Source organism: Megachile rotundata, chromosome 14 (genome assembly GCF_050947335.1).
Source record: "Megachile rotundata isolate GNS110a chromosome 14, iyMegRotu1, whole genome shotgun sequence".
Lineage (NCBI taxonomy): Eukaryota > Metazoa > Arthropoda > Insecta > Hymenoptera > Megachilidae > Megachile > Megachile rotundata.
The window spans coordinates 12,649,766-12,669,894 of NC_134996.1; the positions used below are offsets into that span (position 1 = coordinate 12,649,766).

The following is a 20,129-nucleotide window of genomic DNA, read 5'->3' on the forward strand; positions in this document are numbered from 1 at the left end:
TTTAAGTTTTCGAACTTTCATGCTTATCACAATTAACCCCTTGCATGATCAGGTGCAGAATGTCAGTTTGATATCATGCAAATAGATGCTCAAATCGTTGGTTGATTACCATATCTACTTGCAGTGGACAAAATAGGACGACTGATGTATTTGTGTATATCGTATAATATAACAAGATATACTTTTGCAAATTCTATGTATTAGATATTTCTTCTAAAGTATGCATATAGAATTGCAAGTCTGTATGCACAAAAGCAATTATAGAAAATAATGTAAATACGTTTTGATTTTAGTGGGACAAAGTGATAGGACTTTATTTAAAAAAAATACGATTATTTGATCAAAAATATCTTAAATATTAAATATTAAACGTTGCGTACAACAGACTTGCAATTCTATAGGCACACTTTAGAGGATATATCTAATACATAAGGCTTGTAAAATGTATATATATCTTGTTATATTAAACGATACAAACAAATACATCAATCGTCCTATTTTGTCCGGCACTGTAGGTACAGATTTCGAATGGTTCCAAGAATGCGAAGTGTCAGGTAATTTTTATGGGATGTAAAAGAAGAAAAACAGAGACGGTTATATAAGATTTTTTCGAAATTGATATTTCGTAGCCTGAAGCGCGTCCGATTTCTCCCTTCAACAGCCCGCCAGTTTCGTTCTTTTCAACCTTTCTCCGTGGCCTCTTTCGTTCGCCCTCTAAAGCAACACCCCTTGTTTCTGTGTCTCCTCGTACACAAGACACGGATGAATTCATCTTTTATTCATGTTCCTCGTCGCGGTGGAATCCAGCGACGGTATACTCGCTTTCTGACGGTGGACAGAGTGTTTTACATAAGTGGCCATAGGTACCTCCACCGACTGGCTTTCTTCCTAAGGTACTTTCCGCGATGAGAGTGCCTCGCGTTCTTAATGCATAATACGGTGGCCAATAATACGACCGTACAGCCGAAAGAAAATGGACGGAATCGATGATGCGTTCGATCCGGCCATATAGCCGTGGATGTTTCGCGTCATCGACGTTCCACTCCTCCATTATCGAGAAACGCTTCATTTTTCCGTCCTCCCGGGCTATCTTGTCCGCCATATTTTCGATCCCGATATATGTGACACGGTTTGAATTCAATATTATCATTCTTGTTTACGGGTACCTTTCGTAACTGTCTGTAGGGAAGATCAGAAGCTCTCGAAGAATGGGGAGAGTCGTTTATTCGAAACGGCAATCTTGCAATTGCTATTATTCTTTCCTTCCAGCTTGAAAGACTACCAATACGGAATGGGACTTCGGCCTGTAAGTAGATCACGATTTTCCGCTGTTCCCTAGCGGGACAGTTGAAGAGTAAAGAATTCAGCTGTTCTGAAATTCTCATAAATAACCTCCCTCTCGAACAGTATCAACATTGCTTTCCAACTTTATCTTATTCCCATACGTTACAAATTTCGAGGACTCAAGCTTTGAAAATTGGTAAGTTTGCAAAATTATATAGTTTGTTCGAAATACCCTTGCATTAAATTTTGGAAGGCTTATTATAAATATAGGTATGTCGAATAAAAATTCGTGGAAAATCCGCTCGACCTGATCTGTTCTATAAAGAAATCGTTCGTCGCCGCGATGTCGAGTGGAATTCGATTCCGATTCCGACATCTGGCTTTAGTCGCCACGGGTATCGAAAGAGACTTTCCTGCTTCTCTCGAGGCTCCGTGTACACAACCTAGATTTTCTGTCGTTCCTTCGTTCCCCTTTTTTTCCCCTCTTCTCCCTCTATTTCTCAAGAAAACTTGAACAGAGCACCTGCTACGGTATCGGTTTAACGTTGGAACCTCGTAAAATATTCTGAAATATTCCTGCGCGTCGAAAACTGGGGACGAAGGGAATACGATCGGAAAAAGAAAGCATCGGAAGCACGTAAAACGAGGAGGGAAAAGAGGAGGTCGGTTGTAGCCACTGGGAAGAAATATATGATTCAAAATTCGAATCAATCGAATGGTTCGCGTTACCCGATATCCATCACGTATATTCCCGTCCGTAAATCATCGAGCACACGTTAGTCTCCAGTTATACAATCGAAATAACACAATAAATATCCGCAGTATCGAGCCATCGTTTATTAAACCCTTATAACGAACGCAATGTCGAAACACCTAATTATATTGGAAATTGCATTTTCAACTTTTTAATTACTCCATAAATACACGAGAGAATCATTTGCGGCAGCGAGCGAGCAATGAAAAGCTATTTATAAAATCGAATGGTTTTTCAGGGTTTCGGGACGCTTAATGTGATTCATCGATTTAAAGAATTTCACGGGCAATCCGCAAAAGGAGAAATATATAAGGGCGAGAAAGAAGGGTGAAAGAATCTCGGTAGGTCGAGGGTGGTGGAAGGCAATTTGTCTAAAAGTTCAGGAAGGCAGAAAGAAAATTAGCGAGAACTGTGGCCGAGCTATTTGTTATCGAGGTGGCAATAATGCTTTCCGGCGCCGTTCCTAGAATTTTCACCCTCGACGATAATTAAACTTAATAGCGTTGCGGTAACGTCGCGATCCGAAAAATTTACCAACCGCACTGCGGAGTTTATGAAATTGATTATCAATTGCAGTCAGAGATACAACGAGTGTTTTTGCCCTTCAACCGTTAACATTTATGCTTTCCGATTAATTAAACGTGATCAAAATATAATTTGGAAGCCACTTAAAAACGCTGCTCTGATCGCAATTCGATTGAAACTTGCAAAGAAATTAAATTTACAACACCCCGGAAAGAACCGCTAAAATAGATTGAAACTTTAAGGGAATCAGCTCAGCCATGTTTTTCGCTGTAATTTATTGAAACTTCGCTTTGTTCTTCTTGATGTTTGCTTTCCCCGACTTGATCTACGTGAACGGTTTACTTCAGAAGACAAGCTGCACCCTTTCATTTCTCTTTTAGACTGCTCTTGCGGCTTTATTCCAGGAAAGCAAAAGGGGCTGTTAGACCGGAAAATGCATTTTTATCGAAACTGAAATGGTAATGAAACGGTAGCTTCAAATAGTATCGTATACTCGAAATCGTCCGGTTTGGTCGATTTTTAAATACAGAAAACCAATTATATATGTTACGGTTTTATTCGGGCTCTTTTTTCCGAACGCATTGCACCCTCCGGCGAACGAAAATTAAATGAAAATCACTTGACGCATTGAACGGAAACGGAAATTGAACGATCGCAAATATGGAAAGAGCGATAGGAAAAAGTGTGGCAATTTGTAAAAATGGGAACAGAATAAATGCATGAACCTTATTGGATATCTAATGGAATAAACGACGTATAGCTGTTATAAATATTTTCTTACGCATATTGCATCGTAACGATATATTTCCAGTGGCACGGAGTTATGGTAAAAATACAAATTGTATCGTACAGAAAAAGAGAACTTACCGCTCTGGAGCTGTCCTAGATTCCATAAAAAGAGAACAACGTGATCATTTTTAGTAAGGCGGAAAAAACTGTACGCGTTAAGGGGTTGAGCCCGTCAAACCCCGGATAATCTCCGACGCGGTTTTTTCCGTGGTTAAAATTCGGTCGGTGTTTTCATTTTTCTCCCCCGCTGTTTTTCCTACGTTTGAATGTATTCGGAAATTCGTGCACCGATTAAAATATCCGCGGCTGAAAAACGGACGGCGTAGCAGCCTCTGGGCGGTGTCGCGTATCGGCATGAAACTAATTTCAAGCCTGCATGAATTACATCGCGGCAAAACGGGTCGCGTATCTTGGAAATACTTTTCTGGGTCAATCGCCTACGACCTAACCCGTGTTACGTAATGACATTTACGGTTCCAGCTCCAGGATCGGTGATTTTACAGGGTAGATTCGCGGTGCTGCCGCTTTGAGCGAGGACTTCCCTGACGGGCCCCTCGATGACATCTTCGCCCTTGTCCTCCGATCCCTTCAACTCTACCTCGTTCCCGCTGCTTAACGATCGCTGGTGCTCCGCCTGGCTGCCTGCAAAATAAATTCATAGAAACTGATTAGACATTAACAGAACAATTAAACATTTAACCCTTTGTGACTCTCCCTCACCATTTTATTTAATACAATAATTTGAAATAAGCATTTTTTAACTGATTCTATAATACGACACGTGTGATGTGTAAACATAGTGAAACAAACAATAGTGGAAATTATTAGTAGAGAAATAATAACCTCAAAGGAATTCATTTAACTTTTTAACTTAAGTTTAAAAGTTGCTGTTTGCAATTACCTTCAAGTGCAAAGAGTTAATTAATTTTTTGAAGGAAATTAAAAATTAACTGACTGAAAATTAAACGAACATTCACTTCAAAGAACGACTATAATCATTAACCGGTTACACAAAAAATACGGAATCCATAAATTCCTACAAGTTCTGTCAGAGTTTCTTTTTCAGATTTAATCTGCAACGAATTTTATTCTTAAATCTGCTTCGTAAGTTTTAAATACACGGATTACTTGCAATGGACGTCGATATATCCTCTTTCAAATAATAGTTGCGGACGTTGTCAATTATGTCCACGGAAATACTTTTCGGATTGACATGCAAAGAAGAATGGAAGAATAATGTACGTGCTATTTCCAAACGCTGAATCTCCCGTGACACAAATCGGCTTAAATGACCGATTAAATTTGGAATTTAATTTCCTGTCGACCGAAGCCGGGAAGATTCATTTAAGGAACATTTCGTAACCTATTCAGAAACTCGGGGTGGATTTTTCGGGAAGCTAGCAGAGCTCGCGAAGCCCGGTAAACTCGAAGGCCGAACGAAACTACGATTTACCGAGATTAAGGACAGTTTTCACTTGGCTGGAAAACGTACAATAGCATCGGCGATAGTGGGCTCGAACGGAAAGTGAAATTCTCTCTTGCTCCAAGATTAACGCCGTAGCAACAATAACGCGTAACCCCGGTGCAGCGTAAGTGGCTTAAGCGAATAACTTAGTCGCGACAATTACGAAGCATCGTTCTCGACGTTTGCAATTCCCTCGCTATTACGAATCTACTGGCTTTTCGTAGAAATTCACTTCGAAAGCGCTTACCCGTGCGCCACTTCCACCCCCGTACTTACACAACACGTTTCGCTGAGATTTATTTATTTATTTATTATACGGGATAATCTCCCGTGCGTCATTCGCGTATGTGAAGCGACAAAGACATTAAAATACGGACGATGGTTTTTAACTGGTGCAGCTGGGTCACCGCTGCTTTAATTAAGCGATGGAAAATATTCTTCGGCTTAGCGGGGAATTAAAATAGAGAAATATTGAAACAACGATATAATGGACTTGAAATGATACCGAGTATAATTTTCCCGGCACGCGCCTCGAATTAAATATTTATTAGGGCTTTCCGGTACATTTTCACGCGAATTTTCTGTTTCAATAAAATAGTTTCATTAGAACGAGATGCGTGACTCTGCCGCCACATAATAAGATTCGGACGCATGGCCGTTGTGTAACGAGCCTGTATTTAGCTGGCGCTCTTGAGTCGTGTACACGACGAAAACGTCGGCAATTAGCACTCGTTAGCCTGCTCGAGGCCCGTTCGACGGTTCGTTAAACCTGACCCGTTTTCCTGAACTCGCGAATCGTCCTGCTCGCAGATATTCCGCGTCACGTGGCGAGCTTGGAAGTCGCATGCGGACGCGGAAACGACGCGCGTGCACGCGATCGTAGATCGACCAACGTGGCGGTTTTCTTGCCGGTTTCTGTACCGACAGTTTGGCCCAGATTCGCCCGGTCCTTTAGCGATTTACTACGTTTTTACCGTGTAATTTTCCCGGGTCGTAAGTCACAAACGCGCTCGTAATTGAAACGATACGTTCTGTCCGACTCACGCGTTTCGATCCTCCGTATACTTTTTAATCAACGAATGGAAGACCCTTTGACTGTTCGCTAAGAATCCAATTTGATTAATCGGAACGATAGCAATGAAATCAAACTCCCTTTTTGACGCGAACGTTTTGTTAGAGCCGGTATTTATTTGCGCGAATAAAATAGTCCAACTAAATTCTATTTATTTGCAGTTATTTGTACTGCTATCTATTTGTATTAAATTCGGTTTTCGACCGGCGACAAAGCGCTATTTCACACGGGCGAGCGATATAGCGTGCTCCATCGCGTTACGAGGCTCTCGTAACTAGAAGCGCTTTTCAGTTTGGCATTATCGCCTTTTTATGAGCTACATAGCGATAACGACGGAGTACCAGCATGTGGGAGGTGCTACGTATTTTGTCGCGGTACGTGTGAACGGACAATGCGCGAGGCTCGATAAACGTCTCGTGCTTCCGCCATTTTATTCGCTAAGAAAACGTCCCCGAAACCTGGAAGTCATTGTCGCTATCGATTTTTACGCTGCATTAGGAAATGACTGCGTTTTCTTTCCGAGAAAAGGTTCGCTGCCTTCTTTTAGAGCTGGAGACAAGTTTTTCTTGTCTAGAAAACAAAAGATTTCCTCCTTTCGTCCAACGATAGTGTAACTTTTGATTAAAAAACTCGGAGTGACTTTTCGTCGAAGTTTGGAGCCCGTGATTGATGAGGACGCATTTAGAAATTAATCGTACCGTATTCTTTCGGAAATCTTGACGTTAATTGAAGAAACGATGTGTCGATTTGTCGTGCGTTTATTTAATACGTCGATGAAGCACAATGATTCCAGATAGTATTGGCTGTTATTTATAGCCGGCGATATCGAAGAACGTACGCGTTCGAGAATCGAGTTTATGGTGACCAGCCTCGAATGCATCGACGATAACGTATCACTGCATCGCACAACGATACCCGGCAACCGTAGCATTTTACGAGCTTTAAATCTTTGAAAAGTTCCTCCGCCGTTGATACAACTTCTCGCAGCTTATGCCAAAAATCGTGCCCGTGTTTCGCGAGCAAAGAGCTGTGCAAAGAGCGAAAGAATTACGGGCACTGAAAAATTCATCGTTCGTCGGACAAGTTTGAACGGTTCCAAGTTTCTTAGTAAGGAGAATATAAATAATTGATAACGGCGATAACGAGATATGGAACCAGGACAAAATCGACGCTGCAAATCGAATCACCGATGTAATATTAATTTCGGCTTGTTTTGCAGATTAGCGAATACTTCGTTAAACTTTCCAGTAAAATGTGAGAAGAACTTTATTAAACACCTAACATTTTTGATGGAATATTGCGATGGAAGATAAACAAATTATCTTAAGAATCGATGACTGACAAATTAAAGGTTTTGTTCCAACGGTTCCCTTTAGAAAGTTTCGAGCGTTAACGAGCCGAAAGTTTTTGCGGTCATTGAGAACACGATAACGGATATTACTTGTCAGCCATCACCCAGCACGAATTAAGTGTTTTCTGTGTCAGCCTGATAACGACGAAACACGAATACGGAAGAGCTTCCGTCGTCGGTGTTCTTTCTATTTGACCATGAGTTTACCTATCCTAAAACCACTATCTAAAACAGTTTCTGAAACTGAAACGTTGAAATTTCCCGAATGCACTTGAATTTCCTTTTAATCGACTCAGCGAATTTCAAGTGTAATTTGTGGAACTTACCGGTGAAATGAAGATGTATTTCCAGGAAAATGCCCGCAAGAATCAGCAACGTTCTCATGGTGATAATTAATCTGGTACGTCGTTATTTCAGACGTTCATCGTAGATGTCTGTAACAGAAGAAATACAAACTTGAAATTCTCGTAAAAATGTAATTTGTTAAGTTTCAATTACGTAATTGAAGCGTTATGCTTTCGATAGGTTGATCCACGATATCGACGCAACGGGAATAAAAATGGAGAAACGTATCTTGGCGGCAGATCGAATAGCATAGGTGAATTGGTGGCGTAAAAATAAGATGGTTCTTGTTCCCTGACACACGACCTTCTCTGCAATCGATATAGCTTTAAGTAGGGGGCTATGACCCTTAGACCTTCCTCATTCAACTCCAACCTTTCGCTATAAGTGGCCCACCTTTCTCGAGTATTTTCGACAAGAGAAAGGAGAACGGAAAAATGGATCACAAAAGCTCACGGACAAAAGATTCCGAACATGCTTCGCGTGTTCCGCGATACATCGAGTTTCAAATATTTCTCTTACCCGCAATGTTTCCTGTAACTTCCAATCGTTTCGAAGTACTTACCTTCTGAGGGGATCAACGACTTGGACCATTTGTAGGCACGAGTAATTTAAATTCACTTAATTGTACAAACTTTTGAATTTACAAAAAAAAAGAAACTAAACTATAATGTTGAAACAAATTCATATAGGCGCGCAATGTAAAATAGTAGTTTATCAAGGCACACAGTGGCCCGACAATTCTACACACAACCAACGCTTTCGAGAGTCCTTTGTCAATCTGCGCTCTTTATATGAATTTCGCACTCTTTGAATATCAGTATCCGCTGATAGCGGATATCCACTAGCAATGCCTACCAACGTAATCTATTTGCGACTAAGCATTTGTCTCTTAATTGCGAAGCAAAATCCACTCGTCGCGGAATATTGTAAACGTCCTCCGTAAAATATACACGGAATAAAGTAGAGCTTGAAATAATAAAATTGTAACGTCGGGAACATTCCGTTATCCGGCCGCAAAGGGTTAATATATTCCTTTGAAACGATCGAATCGATACGACGAGAATTTACGATTCCCTTTCACCCCGACATTTTCTCGATATTTCATAGCGCGTTGTAAAGATTCGTATAATGCACGGTTAATCGTTAATTTATCGTTTTTCGTTAACATCGATGTAAAAACGTAACCGCGTTTTATCGCGAAAATTTAATCGTTGCGGCAAAAAGGAGGACAGAAAATTCATTGCGACGAATAGCTGATGCAACAGCTCGTTGGAGTAGATTCGAGACTCGCAACGCTAACGCGTTGTACACGTTCATCGAGTTAACGCGAAATTAATTGTACAAGCGTCCCTGCTAACGCACGCACGCATAGTCAACAGATCTACAAAGACTCGTTACATTTCCATGCGAAAAAAAACTGGACGAACAGTACTCGCAGGTGCGCTGCATCGGAATTCGACCTCGATTTATCACCTATGTCAGGCACGTTCAACCTTCGGTTTATATCGAGTTTTCGTTTGGTTCTCGATTTTGTCCTACACCCGAAAAGCTTTTTTTATCCTGCGACGTTTCCTTCTTTTTCCGAACGTTCGAAAGTTACAACCGCGTCGAATTTCATCGGTGTACGCGACGGCTAAACAGATTTTTAATGGCGAATATCCTTTCCAGCGGGAATACTCGTCCAATAAAATAACACCGTGACTAAAGGAAAAATAACAAAATATTGCCGGTTTATCCGCTGTTGCATCATAGCCGTATTTGTTTTTTAACGAAACTGCGTTCCTCTTTCAATTTGTTTACACGTCCGCTGGTTCGAACTTTTCTAAACCATGGGTACAATATTCCCCGAGATTTTTCTGTCGTACGAATAAATGAAAATTTATTTTTCTGCACGAATTAATGAAGTAATTATGTCGCCACGTCGAATCGATAAGCATTCCAAATAACGTTTCGCCTCTCGAAAAGCAGCATCGCCCAATTCCGCCGCGAATCGATAAACTAGGTAGTCGCGATGTAATTCATTTTCAGCTAAAATTCGCTGTATACAGCTCACAATGGGTTCGCCCGTCAACCGTAGTGGACTGCAAAATGGAACGGGAGGAAGGAACGTGGTCCATGGTAATGATTCGAGTCATACGGTTTCATGGCGATAGCCAGCGAGCTTATTTACATACTGATACGAGCATCGTCGCGAAACTTTGTGTAGTCAGCGACGGTATCCTTGCAGAATACTCTCGGCTTAAATTGTGCGTGTACAAAATATGCGAAACGAGAGGTGGGATGATAACGAATGTTAGGGAGGCGCGTGGGGCGAAACGAGGGTCTGGATTACGGCGTAAAGATATAAAGCCAATTCCAGGTTAAACAACCCTCCTCCGATTATTCCCATAATTTAAATAACATACATATTTATACTTGTATCAGATCCAAAATTGATCCTACATTTTTATAATAGCGAAACAAAGTGTTCGAAATAACAAGAGACATTAGGTAACAGTCTAAATGAATACATGGGAGAGTCGGTTTAGCCGGAATACACGGTGTTCCTTTGTTAACCAACGACTGCTTATTTGCCAGCTACCTTCGTGCACTCTGGAACTTGGACCACGTAAATGAAACAAGTTCACTCGAAGGTAAACAGGCAACCCCGGTCGGCCATTTTCATCCGACTGACTGACGACCGCGAATTCTATTCCGAGCGAACATCGAAACTCGTATGTTAATGCTTATTTGCCTTGCGACATTTCCATCCTCTTTACGGCGGCGCGAAAAGCGTTCAACTATGAGTAGAACAGTTTATACAACGAGTTGTAACATTATTTGGCTCGCGTGAAACTACACTGCGATTACTCTTCGGAAAGTATCGTGTCACGGACTGAAACGGTGCCGATCGCGTGGATACGAGATTGCGATCGATTATTAAAAGCTTTTCGAATTCGCTTTTGTTCGTGCGAAAAGACGATTACATCAAAATTTATACCTGCAGAAAATGTTCCATATGTGCTGAAATTTTATTGGTAATTTGAACAGGTTGAGGAGTCTGTCAGTGACAGGCCCGATTGCGGTAGATGCAAAGTGACGTTCAAACACTAGAATCGCGAACCTATACGGGAAATTAGGTTACGTTTCAAAATGCATTTGCGAAGAGACTTTTATTCGCGAAGATTGCATCGTAAAGTCCAATCGCGTTATAAATCTCGCGCAACAATTGTTTGTATGGAAAGTACGCTGATAAACATTGACATACGGCAAAACATTTCGCAGAATACTGTTCGCACAAATTTCATTCCCGTCGTAAACGTATCGCCAGGAACGTTTAATATTTTGCGTCGCGATTTTTACGTTTGCATACATAACGTAAATAAATGCATAAATGTTAAAGGTTTTTACTAACATTCGAAACAAGTACAAAGAGGAAATTGAATTAAATAACGTTTGCGCGTCGCTTGCGGAAAAATATGGAAATAAAATTGTAGTTTTCCTCGGAAATCGCCGAATTTGTCCTCTTTTTGCAGCGAGTCACAAGTGTCGATCGATCTACCGATTAATCTGTTGAAACCTTTGGAGCTACCGTCATCGGTTAGGTGGGATTACCTTAATCTCTTGTCCACCCCCAAACGGAGATCCGTATAGTTTTTGTGCGGTTTCCGTGCATTGACAGTATGTTCGCGCTATAGTTACCGCGTCTTCTTTCACGCGGTCTTTTCATCCAGAAATTTTCTGAATCATATTTCTCACGAAACTTTTCTGTGAGTTCCAGCGTTACGTTATATACGGAGAGGACACTCTAGAAATTCTAAGACATGTTCATTACGATTAGATCAAATTCCAGTTGAGGTCAGCTGTAAATTTTAAGCTTGCAGTGTAAGGAGTTTTTAGTAAATTTATGTTCGTATGCTGGGACTGCTAATGGAATCAGTAATCACCTTCCAACATTTAAAGTACGCCGGCTAACGCGTTTTCCCTGTAAATGTCTTCCTAATAAGCAGCACTATAAGACGCTAATTTCCTAAGAAAATTGCAGTCCGATGGTAAAAACTATTTTCTGCTCCCTTATTTTGTGAAATGTTTTCTGAGAAAATACAGCGGTTTCATGGAACGGTCGACTACGCAACAATGGCGCGGAAAATAAAGGAAACGAGTGACTTCGGCCCACTCGCAGTAAATCAGAAGCGTGTCTTTTAATCGAAATAGACCCAAGAAGTAAACTATGTAGCCAACCGTTAATCAAGAGTTTATCGATGGTAAGCGAAGGAACTAAGTAAACCTGACAGAAAAGACCATTAATCCCTACTTGATGAACTCTCTAGTCACTTTTCGCGACTTTTGAATTGGAGAACTTTCCGACGGTTCGTCTTTCGTGATTAAACGGACTTCGAATCAAAGACTTTCTTTCTTATTTGTTCGTGTTGTCGCGGACAATCGCGAACGCGTGATATTCGACCGAATTGCATAAATAGAACGGTTGGAGCTGTTTCGAACTGGATCACCAAGTTTCTTAATTCGGGAAAGTGTAGAAAATTCAATTACGATTTAAATTCTTTCGCCAGTTCCGACACTCCAATACAGATTTCTCGATAACCGATGAATCGAAACTGGAACGAGGCATGGAATAATCATGAACTTATAAAACCGATTAATCCACGGACATTGTCCGACTTAAAAATTTAGGTTAATTTTATTCTAAGATGCATTTTCCATGAAAAAGATCTTTGCATTAATAAACAGACTTCTCAGATATTTTTCGGAATTGTCAAATTTTTACGAAGACTTTGCTTATGAAAGAGACGCTGCAGCTTCGGTGCGGAATTAAGATTAGAAGATAAATAATCGCGCCATTACCCGGGTTTAGATGCACGAATTAACCCAGAAAGTCAAGCAGCGGACCAACGACGAAATTGAAACGATCGTAACTCCGGAGGAAGCAATTTCTTCGCAATCGTTCGTTCCATTCTTCGGTAAGCACATAGCGTTGCGACCACTAGAGTCCCGCTGCATTGCCTTCCTTTACATCCGACCAACGTTCAAAAGAATATTCGTCTTCCTGTGTACGGGAACGACCGGTCGTCTACGTAGAATTCCCTTTGCCATAAGAGACTCGTGCACCGAGGAATTTGTTTCCAACTGCGCTTGGAACCGCAACACAATGAGAACGATCGCAGATATCGGTCAAGCTATTTGAAACGGGGAAAACTTTGCGACTCTCGTAGCCAACGCGAAACAACGATTTGCCGATTTCACGGCCGAATTTTCCTCGAATCATTAACTTATCGATCGAAAGGGCGAAACTCGCTTTGCACCTTTGAGATCGCTTTATTAAGTCGCGTTGTTGAAAATAAGCGTTCCAAGGATCAACTAAATCCGCGGAAAATTATCGAGTATTTTTACTGCGTTATTGAGCTACTGCTGTGAAAACGCATTAGCCTACTTTCGAAGTTTAAGTAAAATTTAATGTCAGAACTCGCGATCACGGGAACAGAAATTGTTGCTCCGTATGCAAATCTTTTCCGTGAAATTACAGCGTGGACGGATCCCCTAGACACTCGTCGCTTAAACGAGCCTCGAAAAACCCTGTAATCGACTTAAAGGATTGAATGAATTAAATTAAACGATTTAATTAGCGCGGAATGAGTATATTTTAAACAGGCACTTTCTCATTTCGGGATAAATGTAAAACCACGATTCGAGGTCGCGACTTCAAACGAGAATATTTTGCTACCTATTCAGGGCTTTCGCTTTTATCCGGATTCTTTGGGAAACGGTTTGTTCTCATCCTTTTCGAAAATGAAAACGTGCCGACGTGGGGTGTTTGCGATACGCGAATGGAATTCGTGCGAACGATAATCCAACACGAGACTTCCTGGCTCACATTCTACGACTCCGGAAACACCTCAGTGGTATACGTCGAAACGTCTCGTACGTCGAGGCGTGTAGGAAATGAGAGGTGTCGTAACTTCCGTTTCAATGACAAAAATTCTCCAAGATATTTTATTGAAGAGTCGCGAGCGAAATCTTTCGATTTAATACCTTAACTTTCTAAAACTACATTGCTGAGTCATAAAATTTGAACTTTTATATTTCGAACACACCAGTTTGCAGCGGATGATTAATGACGAGTCAGACACATCGACCGATATTTGCAAAACTTTCATCTAATCGTTATATGTACCATCATTTTCCGTGGAAACACGTGAGCACGTCATTAGCGATATTACGTCCGGAGCTTCCCGTCCGCTGGGACCTGTTCGCGAAAAATGTTGCAGGAATTTTCTAGGAGATCCGCCAATTACGACGGCTGACATGTTGACAACAGATGGTACACGGCAATCGAATCATCGTGTTTAGAAAATAGCCAAGTTAATTTACGACGTTAAAAGTATTAAAAGTGTCTCATTATTCGCGTTATAAATACAGCAAGTTTAAATGTCGTTTAAGATTACTCTTACCACTTGTTCGTTAAGTTTAAAGGAACTACGATCGATGTCCCAGCCGAGCAAGGCCGTCTCCCGTTTCAAAATCCGAAGCTAACTAGCTCGATAAAATTACACGTTTCGTCGTTGTCGTTATTTTACAACGGTTTTTCTTCTCGGAGTTCCAATTAACTGTACGATTCATGGCCGTATATCTGCGCGACAAAAGTTTCAATCTTTTCTGATTATAAATCCGCGAAACAGGAAGCGTTGCTCGTAAGAGATTCTACCAAAGGAAGTAATTTAATTTTCATCGCGTCCGAAGCGGAGCGTATAACGTAGCCGAAATCCAGACGCTGCACCGCGTTCCAAACAGTTTCGCCAAGTTAAATCCTGCACTCGATTCGCTTTGAGAACAGCGGTGAGTCGCGAAATAAGTAAATTTCTGGAATAACGTTAACCGTTATCCGGCGGATCGAGAGCCGGGTTAACCGGTCGGGTGGGGGCGTAAGCAAAGGGGTTCGTTTTAATAAGGTGCAAGAGGGATAAATTTAAGCGGCGACGAGTTTACACGAGAGGCCAGGTACACACGACGCGCCAGCCTAATGAAATTCATCCGTGCGACGGATTCTGCTTTATGACATCGTAAAATTGTTATTAACAGATACGACTTTACACATAACGGCGACACCTGCGTTAAACCCCATTGGGAGCCATCTTCGCATACCATTAAAACGAACCCCTCGTCTTTGCCCATTACGAACCGACACGTCGTGGCAATGCTGCAAACTCGACACCTACCTCGCTGTTGCATTCACTTCGGTTTAACTTGTACCAGTTAAATTAACGAAACTGCCGGTTACTTAGTGCTGCACGAAACCACTTGCTATTTTGTTCAATTGAAGCGTGCAAAGTGCAGATATTATTACCAACACCCTAATGGAGTCCTATTAATTATACTCATTGTCATTTCCACATTTATTTGCATTAAACTGGTCGCAAAAGTTCTGAAATACTAACACAAACGTTTCGTTTTTGACCCATGTCGAACACAAGCCCGTAAAGTTTACGGTAACTGTTTCATTACAGATGTTGTAACGTTGAATTTACGTTACTCTTGATATTTCAACGAATCGTGCATAACCGCACCACGATGCAACAATACATTAGCAACCACTTCTATAATATCTGAAACTAGCTGAAAACACAATCAGAGTCTATGCATCGCAATGCGCTGCCGTCCTATTTCCCAGCTGAATTTCATTACCGCATACAATTGGCTACTTAAAGTTTAGACGCGCTAAAATCGGGTCGTGCTTTGGCCACGTTCGGGCGTACTGTCCGTCGGAGTAGTCCATGACACACTCCCACTCGCGATTCGATAGCTATCTGTGCTCGAAGGAGAAACTGTGATCGCGTGATTTTCGTGATGGCGATCGTCCCGAACGCACTTAAGATCATGCGATCCACGATCGTACATGCACTCGAGCGCGAATATAAAGTTACCTTTGACAGAGGCTTATATCAAAAGCCTCCGCAATTTGCCTCGGGTTTTGACGAAGGGAAAAATTTAAGGAATTTTGACAGTGAAAAAATTCAAAGCCCGCGATTATACGCCGATGCGGCGTCTCGCTCGATTTTTACGAGCGCAAAACAGCGGCCCGCCGTAAAATTGCTCGCCTCGACTAATTTCTTTTGTAGGAGGAAACAGCGGCGAACAAAAGAAGAACGTAACGAGTCGTGGTCGTTTTTCTGACCGTGTGGCTACGCGGTTCTATTGCGCCGATCTAATTTCTCGTCGGCTCGTTATGAGCCGCGCGCGCGCACTTGTTACTTACGGCAAATTTACATTTCAAAACCGGCTCGAGCAAATGCGGATGGAAATTGACGTTGCGCTCGAGCCGATTGAACTTCTCTACGAGGCCGGAATTATCACGGTCAACGGTTGCCGACTTATTTTCGTTGCCCATCGAGCTCATTTAACCAGCAATTTACCTCTTCGGTATGCTCTTGTGATCAGCCGATGATAAACGGATCGCTTGTGGGCAAGAGTAAGGAAAAGATGTTAAAGAGCCTCCGGGGAAAGTCTACAGAGGAAACTGGGTTACGAGTCGGAACTTCCGAAAGCGGTATTTTTCGCGACTTAATGCATTATTTTCGAACATCCCTAAGGTCCAACTTTAGAGAATTCCAATATCCAAGATTTAATAGTCCAAGTGACGATACGCGACCGATCGAGATTTAATCGAGTTCAGTGACCTTTGTCCATCGCAATCGACCAAAAGCATCCTGTTCAAAATCCTCGATAATTCAATGATCCAGGATTCAATGGCCGGCTCTGTTCGCCATCGAGAATAAATCATCGCCGCTGGGTGACTTTATCGCCTTGGCGGAGGAGGCTTCGTGGCCGGTTAATCGGGTGGTCGGCGCGCGATCGGTATAGCGATTCCGCGACAGGATGCGTCCGGGTCCGGACGTCTGGATAGGAGAATACCACGGACGTACAAGCGGCAATGAAAGGACCGACGTGTTTTATTGCTTGGCTGATACGCGAAAATAGAGGACCGTGGAGGATCGCGGGCTCGCACAATAGACCGGTCTCCTCTGGCGTTATTAATCATCGTTTCCTCGGCAGTGCTCCACGCGCCGGGCCAAACTGAGCGTTTCGTACGCACGATCGAACCACTTGGTCACGACCGTGCAAATCAATCGACGGGAACGTTTCGTCAGAATGAAACGTCTTTTCATCCCGCTCGTTCGCCCACATATTTTTTCTCCAATCGCGTTCTTTATTTTCCATTAAAGCGAGCGACGTCGAGAATGCGGGAGAAAGAATTCGCAGCCTCGGGTTTCAAGATTCCGAGTTAAATATAATGCCCGCGTGATTAATGGTCCGCGCGTGTCCCGTCGAATATTGGTCTTTGATTAATCGAACTATGAAATTACTTCGCACCTTTAGAGGCAGCTCGATAAAGATCACCGAACGGAAGAGATACGTCTTTTTACGAGGAGGTCGAGCTATATTTTCGCGACACGATCGTCTCATAAGTTCCGAATGTCTCGAGCAAATTACATTTTTTTTTTCTTCTTTCTCTATCACCGACCCCAACGTATGTTACAGATTCAGCTGGAATCTTCGGCCTCTATACATTTTCCTTTTTTTCCCTTCCTCTCGTCGCCTTCTCTCGCCCGGCCCATTACGTCGGGCTATCGAAAAAACGATCTGCCAGCATTCACGATTCCAAGACGGATCCTCTCGCTGAACTCCGAGCGAAACGAGCAAGAATCGGAATTCTTATTACCGTTCGTTTCCTTACCTTCCGTTATATCTCCACCGTTCAAACGCAATAAAGTATTCCGTCGAATTTCATGCTTCCGGCCGGTTATAAATTCGAACGCGGTCGGCCTGGGAGCACGTTTCTCCGTTCGATTCGACTCTGACGTTTTAATAGCATTCCAGCGTGTACGCGTTAACTCGCCCGTTAAATAGCGCCGTACGCCGCTATGAATACGAAGAAATCTCGGAATCTTTCCTAAAACCTTTTAACCCTAACGCAAACTTGCCTTATCTGAATTTCGAACTTCCCTTATCGTCTCGACGATGGGTTAATTACGCAGCGAACTTTAAATTTTCAATTACCTCGGACGATAATGAGCTGCACGAACATATTCTCGAAACTCGATTTCATCGAAGCTCGTTAATTATCGCAGGAACTCGCGAAAAATAGGATAACACGATTCTTCTCGCTATTTGATATCACATATTTTTCTAGCGTAGAAGTACGAGTACAGATAATATTAATTAGAACTTGCACTCAGGCGTTTTCCGATATTCTAAAGCCGGTAGAATAATTCCCTCTAATTTTTCTTCCAGTTATTTTTCCTCGATATATCGTGCATTTAGCGTGAAAAAGTCTCTGTAAATCAATATCGCTCGGTAAGATGGAAATATTCTGTTTGACTGATGGAAAGCCCGAGTGCATCGAGATTGAACGAAAGGAATTTTAAGGAGAAAGGAGATTACGTCAGGATAATATCGCGTTGCTCCGGCGTATGATGGCCTCGGGGGAGCACGACGGAGATACGAAACGATGTCCCGTATCAGCAAAATTCATAGGGCTAGTAGGTGTTAGTCGAATCACGAAAAGACGCAGAAACTTCACCCCTGAGAACGAAGAACTTGAGTTATGTCGTGCGAACCACTTAACTGAAGTCACAGTCTAATAACTAGATGGAATCGCTTCGGATTCTAGAGTTCCTCGACGAGATCGCATCCACTGTTTTCAACCATCACCGTATCGGTTCGATTCGTGAAACTAATTCGCCGAATTAATTGCACGCGGTAGCGGAGAACGTCTTACCAGCGAATTAAATGCCGATTCGAGTTTCCACACAGGGGCCATGAATTTCAATCGTAATCCGGAGATTCGATCTTGCCAGGAACACGCAATTGCCGAAGCGTGAACGAGAGTCTCGATTTTATGGAATTTAATCAAATTTCGCTGAAACGTAAATAAACCTTTGAAGTCTCTAATAAATAAGGCAGCCTTACAATTTATAAGTCCCGAATGGAAATTCAAATCAAAGGCTAACATTATTTATCCTCTGCATATGTAAAGTTTTTGAGATGCATAAAGTTGGAACTCGATTTGCCGCAAAAGCGCGACGAAATCCGAGATGATCGTACAGCGAAATCGAACCGAGATCGATCGACAAAGGTAAGAATCCTATGGAAACCTTGCCATTTGTCACGGCATAAGCCACGGGATTCCAAACTGCGTGTCTCGCGAGATCTCAACGTGCAGGTGAAATCAAGCCGAACCGGATTACGCGAACGTTATGGTCCTTTCGCGTTAATCCTTCGGTGACTCGCCCCGTTGGATTAATAGATGTACTATTACAATAGACCGTGCAAAGCGATCTTAAGCTTTCAATTAAATCTAATCTTTCTTGTGACCATAATCGATCAACTGCACCTAAACGTATGCATCACCGATCTTTCTTTGATTTCATTCGCTAATCCTTCCACATGTCGGCAAGCAGTTTTTATTTCGTTAGTTTTTGCAGCTTTAACTCGTTAAAACTTTCCCATGTTATGTATGTATAAACCGGGTAGAATCTTTATACCAGGAATCCCTCTAGCGACTTTAAACGAAATTCCGAGAAAAATTCGATATCGCAATTTATTCTACGTTCTACCCGGTTTTTGCAAACTTTAATTTACTTTTTTGCTTCTGAAAACTAGAATCGTAACACAGGTACATTTTTAACCGTGTTCACTTTGAGAATTACGACTTTGGGAATATATACGGTAAAAATGAGCACGGAGTCCGATCGATCTGCTTCGTTAGAAATCGGAACCGTGCAATATTTTAAATCACTTGTTCTTCCGTCAAGGCCGTTATCCACCCCTTTTGAACTACGCTAACGAACGACCGTTGCTTTCCTCTACAAATGAACGGTTTCTTGTGCACGACCGATTAAAACTCTATTTTTCGTTCAATTTTCGTGCGATTTTACCTCGGGTTTTCTGGTCGTTTCCGCCATTCAAGCGTGATCGAGCGAGCCGTGTTGAATCGCGTCGCGTCCCAAGTACAGGAAAGACGTACAAACCGCAAATTCTATGCAACGCCCTCTCGAAACACTCGCAACGTATCGAACTCGGGTGCTCGTTTAATGGTCGTTCGTTTGGTACCGATTCCATCGATTTAAGCTGTGGTCGCATCTTCGATTCTCGTGACATTTCGAAAGTTGCAACCTTCCATGTCCGATCGAAAATCCGTCTACGATTTAATTGCGATGGGCTCGGCTCTATTAATCAACACGTAACACGGCCAAGCGGGTCGAACTTTCGTGAGGCAATCTCGGCGCTGCCAGTAAATCAAAAGAATCGACACGCTCGCGCAGACTTTCCAGCTGTACGCGTTCACCTATAGCGGCAATTGCTTAACGGCTCACCGGAGGAAACCGCGATAACCTGGATTTAATTGAAATTAGTTGCGATCATCGATCCGACTCTTTCTCTCTCCGTGACCACGGGGCCGGACTTCGGCGCGAAACTGCGACGCAAATCAGCCAGAAAATTCGAGCACGTTGCGTTTGAAAAATGCAACCTTTGCCAGCGTCATTCGCCC

General features: G+C 42.3%; 1 protein-coding gene across 3 annotated transcripts in view; it reads right to left on the reverse strand.

The window, feature by feature from the left end:
- The window catches only part of LOC100876566 (limbic system-associated membrane protein), a 134,519-nt gene that overhangs the window by 6,643 nt on the left and 107,747 nt on the right, over positions 1–20,129 (reverse strand). For 2 of the 3 annotated variants that reach the window (XM_012294911.2, XM_003700053.3), the window contains exons 2-3: positions 7,567–7,674; positions 3,825–3,994 (exon numbers count right to left, since the gene is read on the reverse strand). In XM_012294911.2, coding sequence (XP_012150301.1) covers positions 3,825–3,994; positions 7,567–7,624 — 228 coding nt within the window. In that variant the 5' untranslated portion in view covers positions 7,625–7,674. Of the gene's footprint in view, positions 1–3,824; positions 3,995–7,566; positions 7,675–8,147; positions 8,348–20,129 lie in introns of those variants that run through there. The other variant, XM_076539381.1, reaches the window with a different exon arrangement.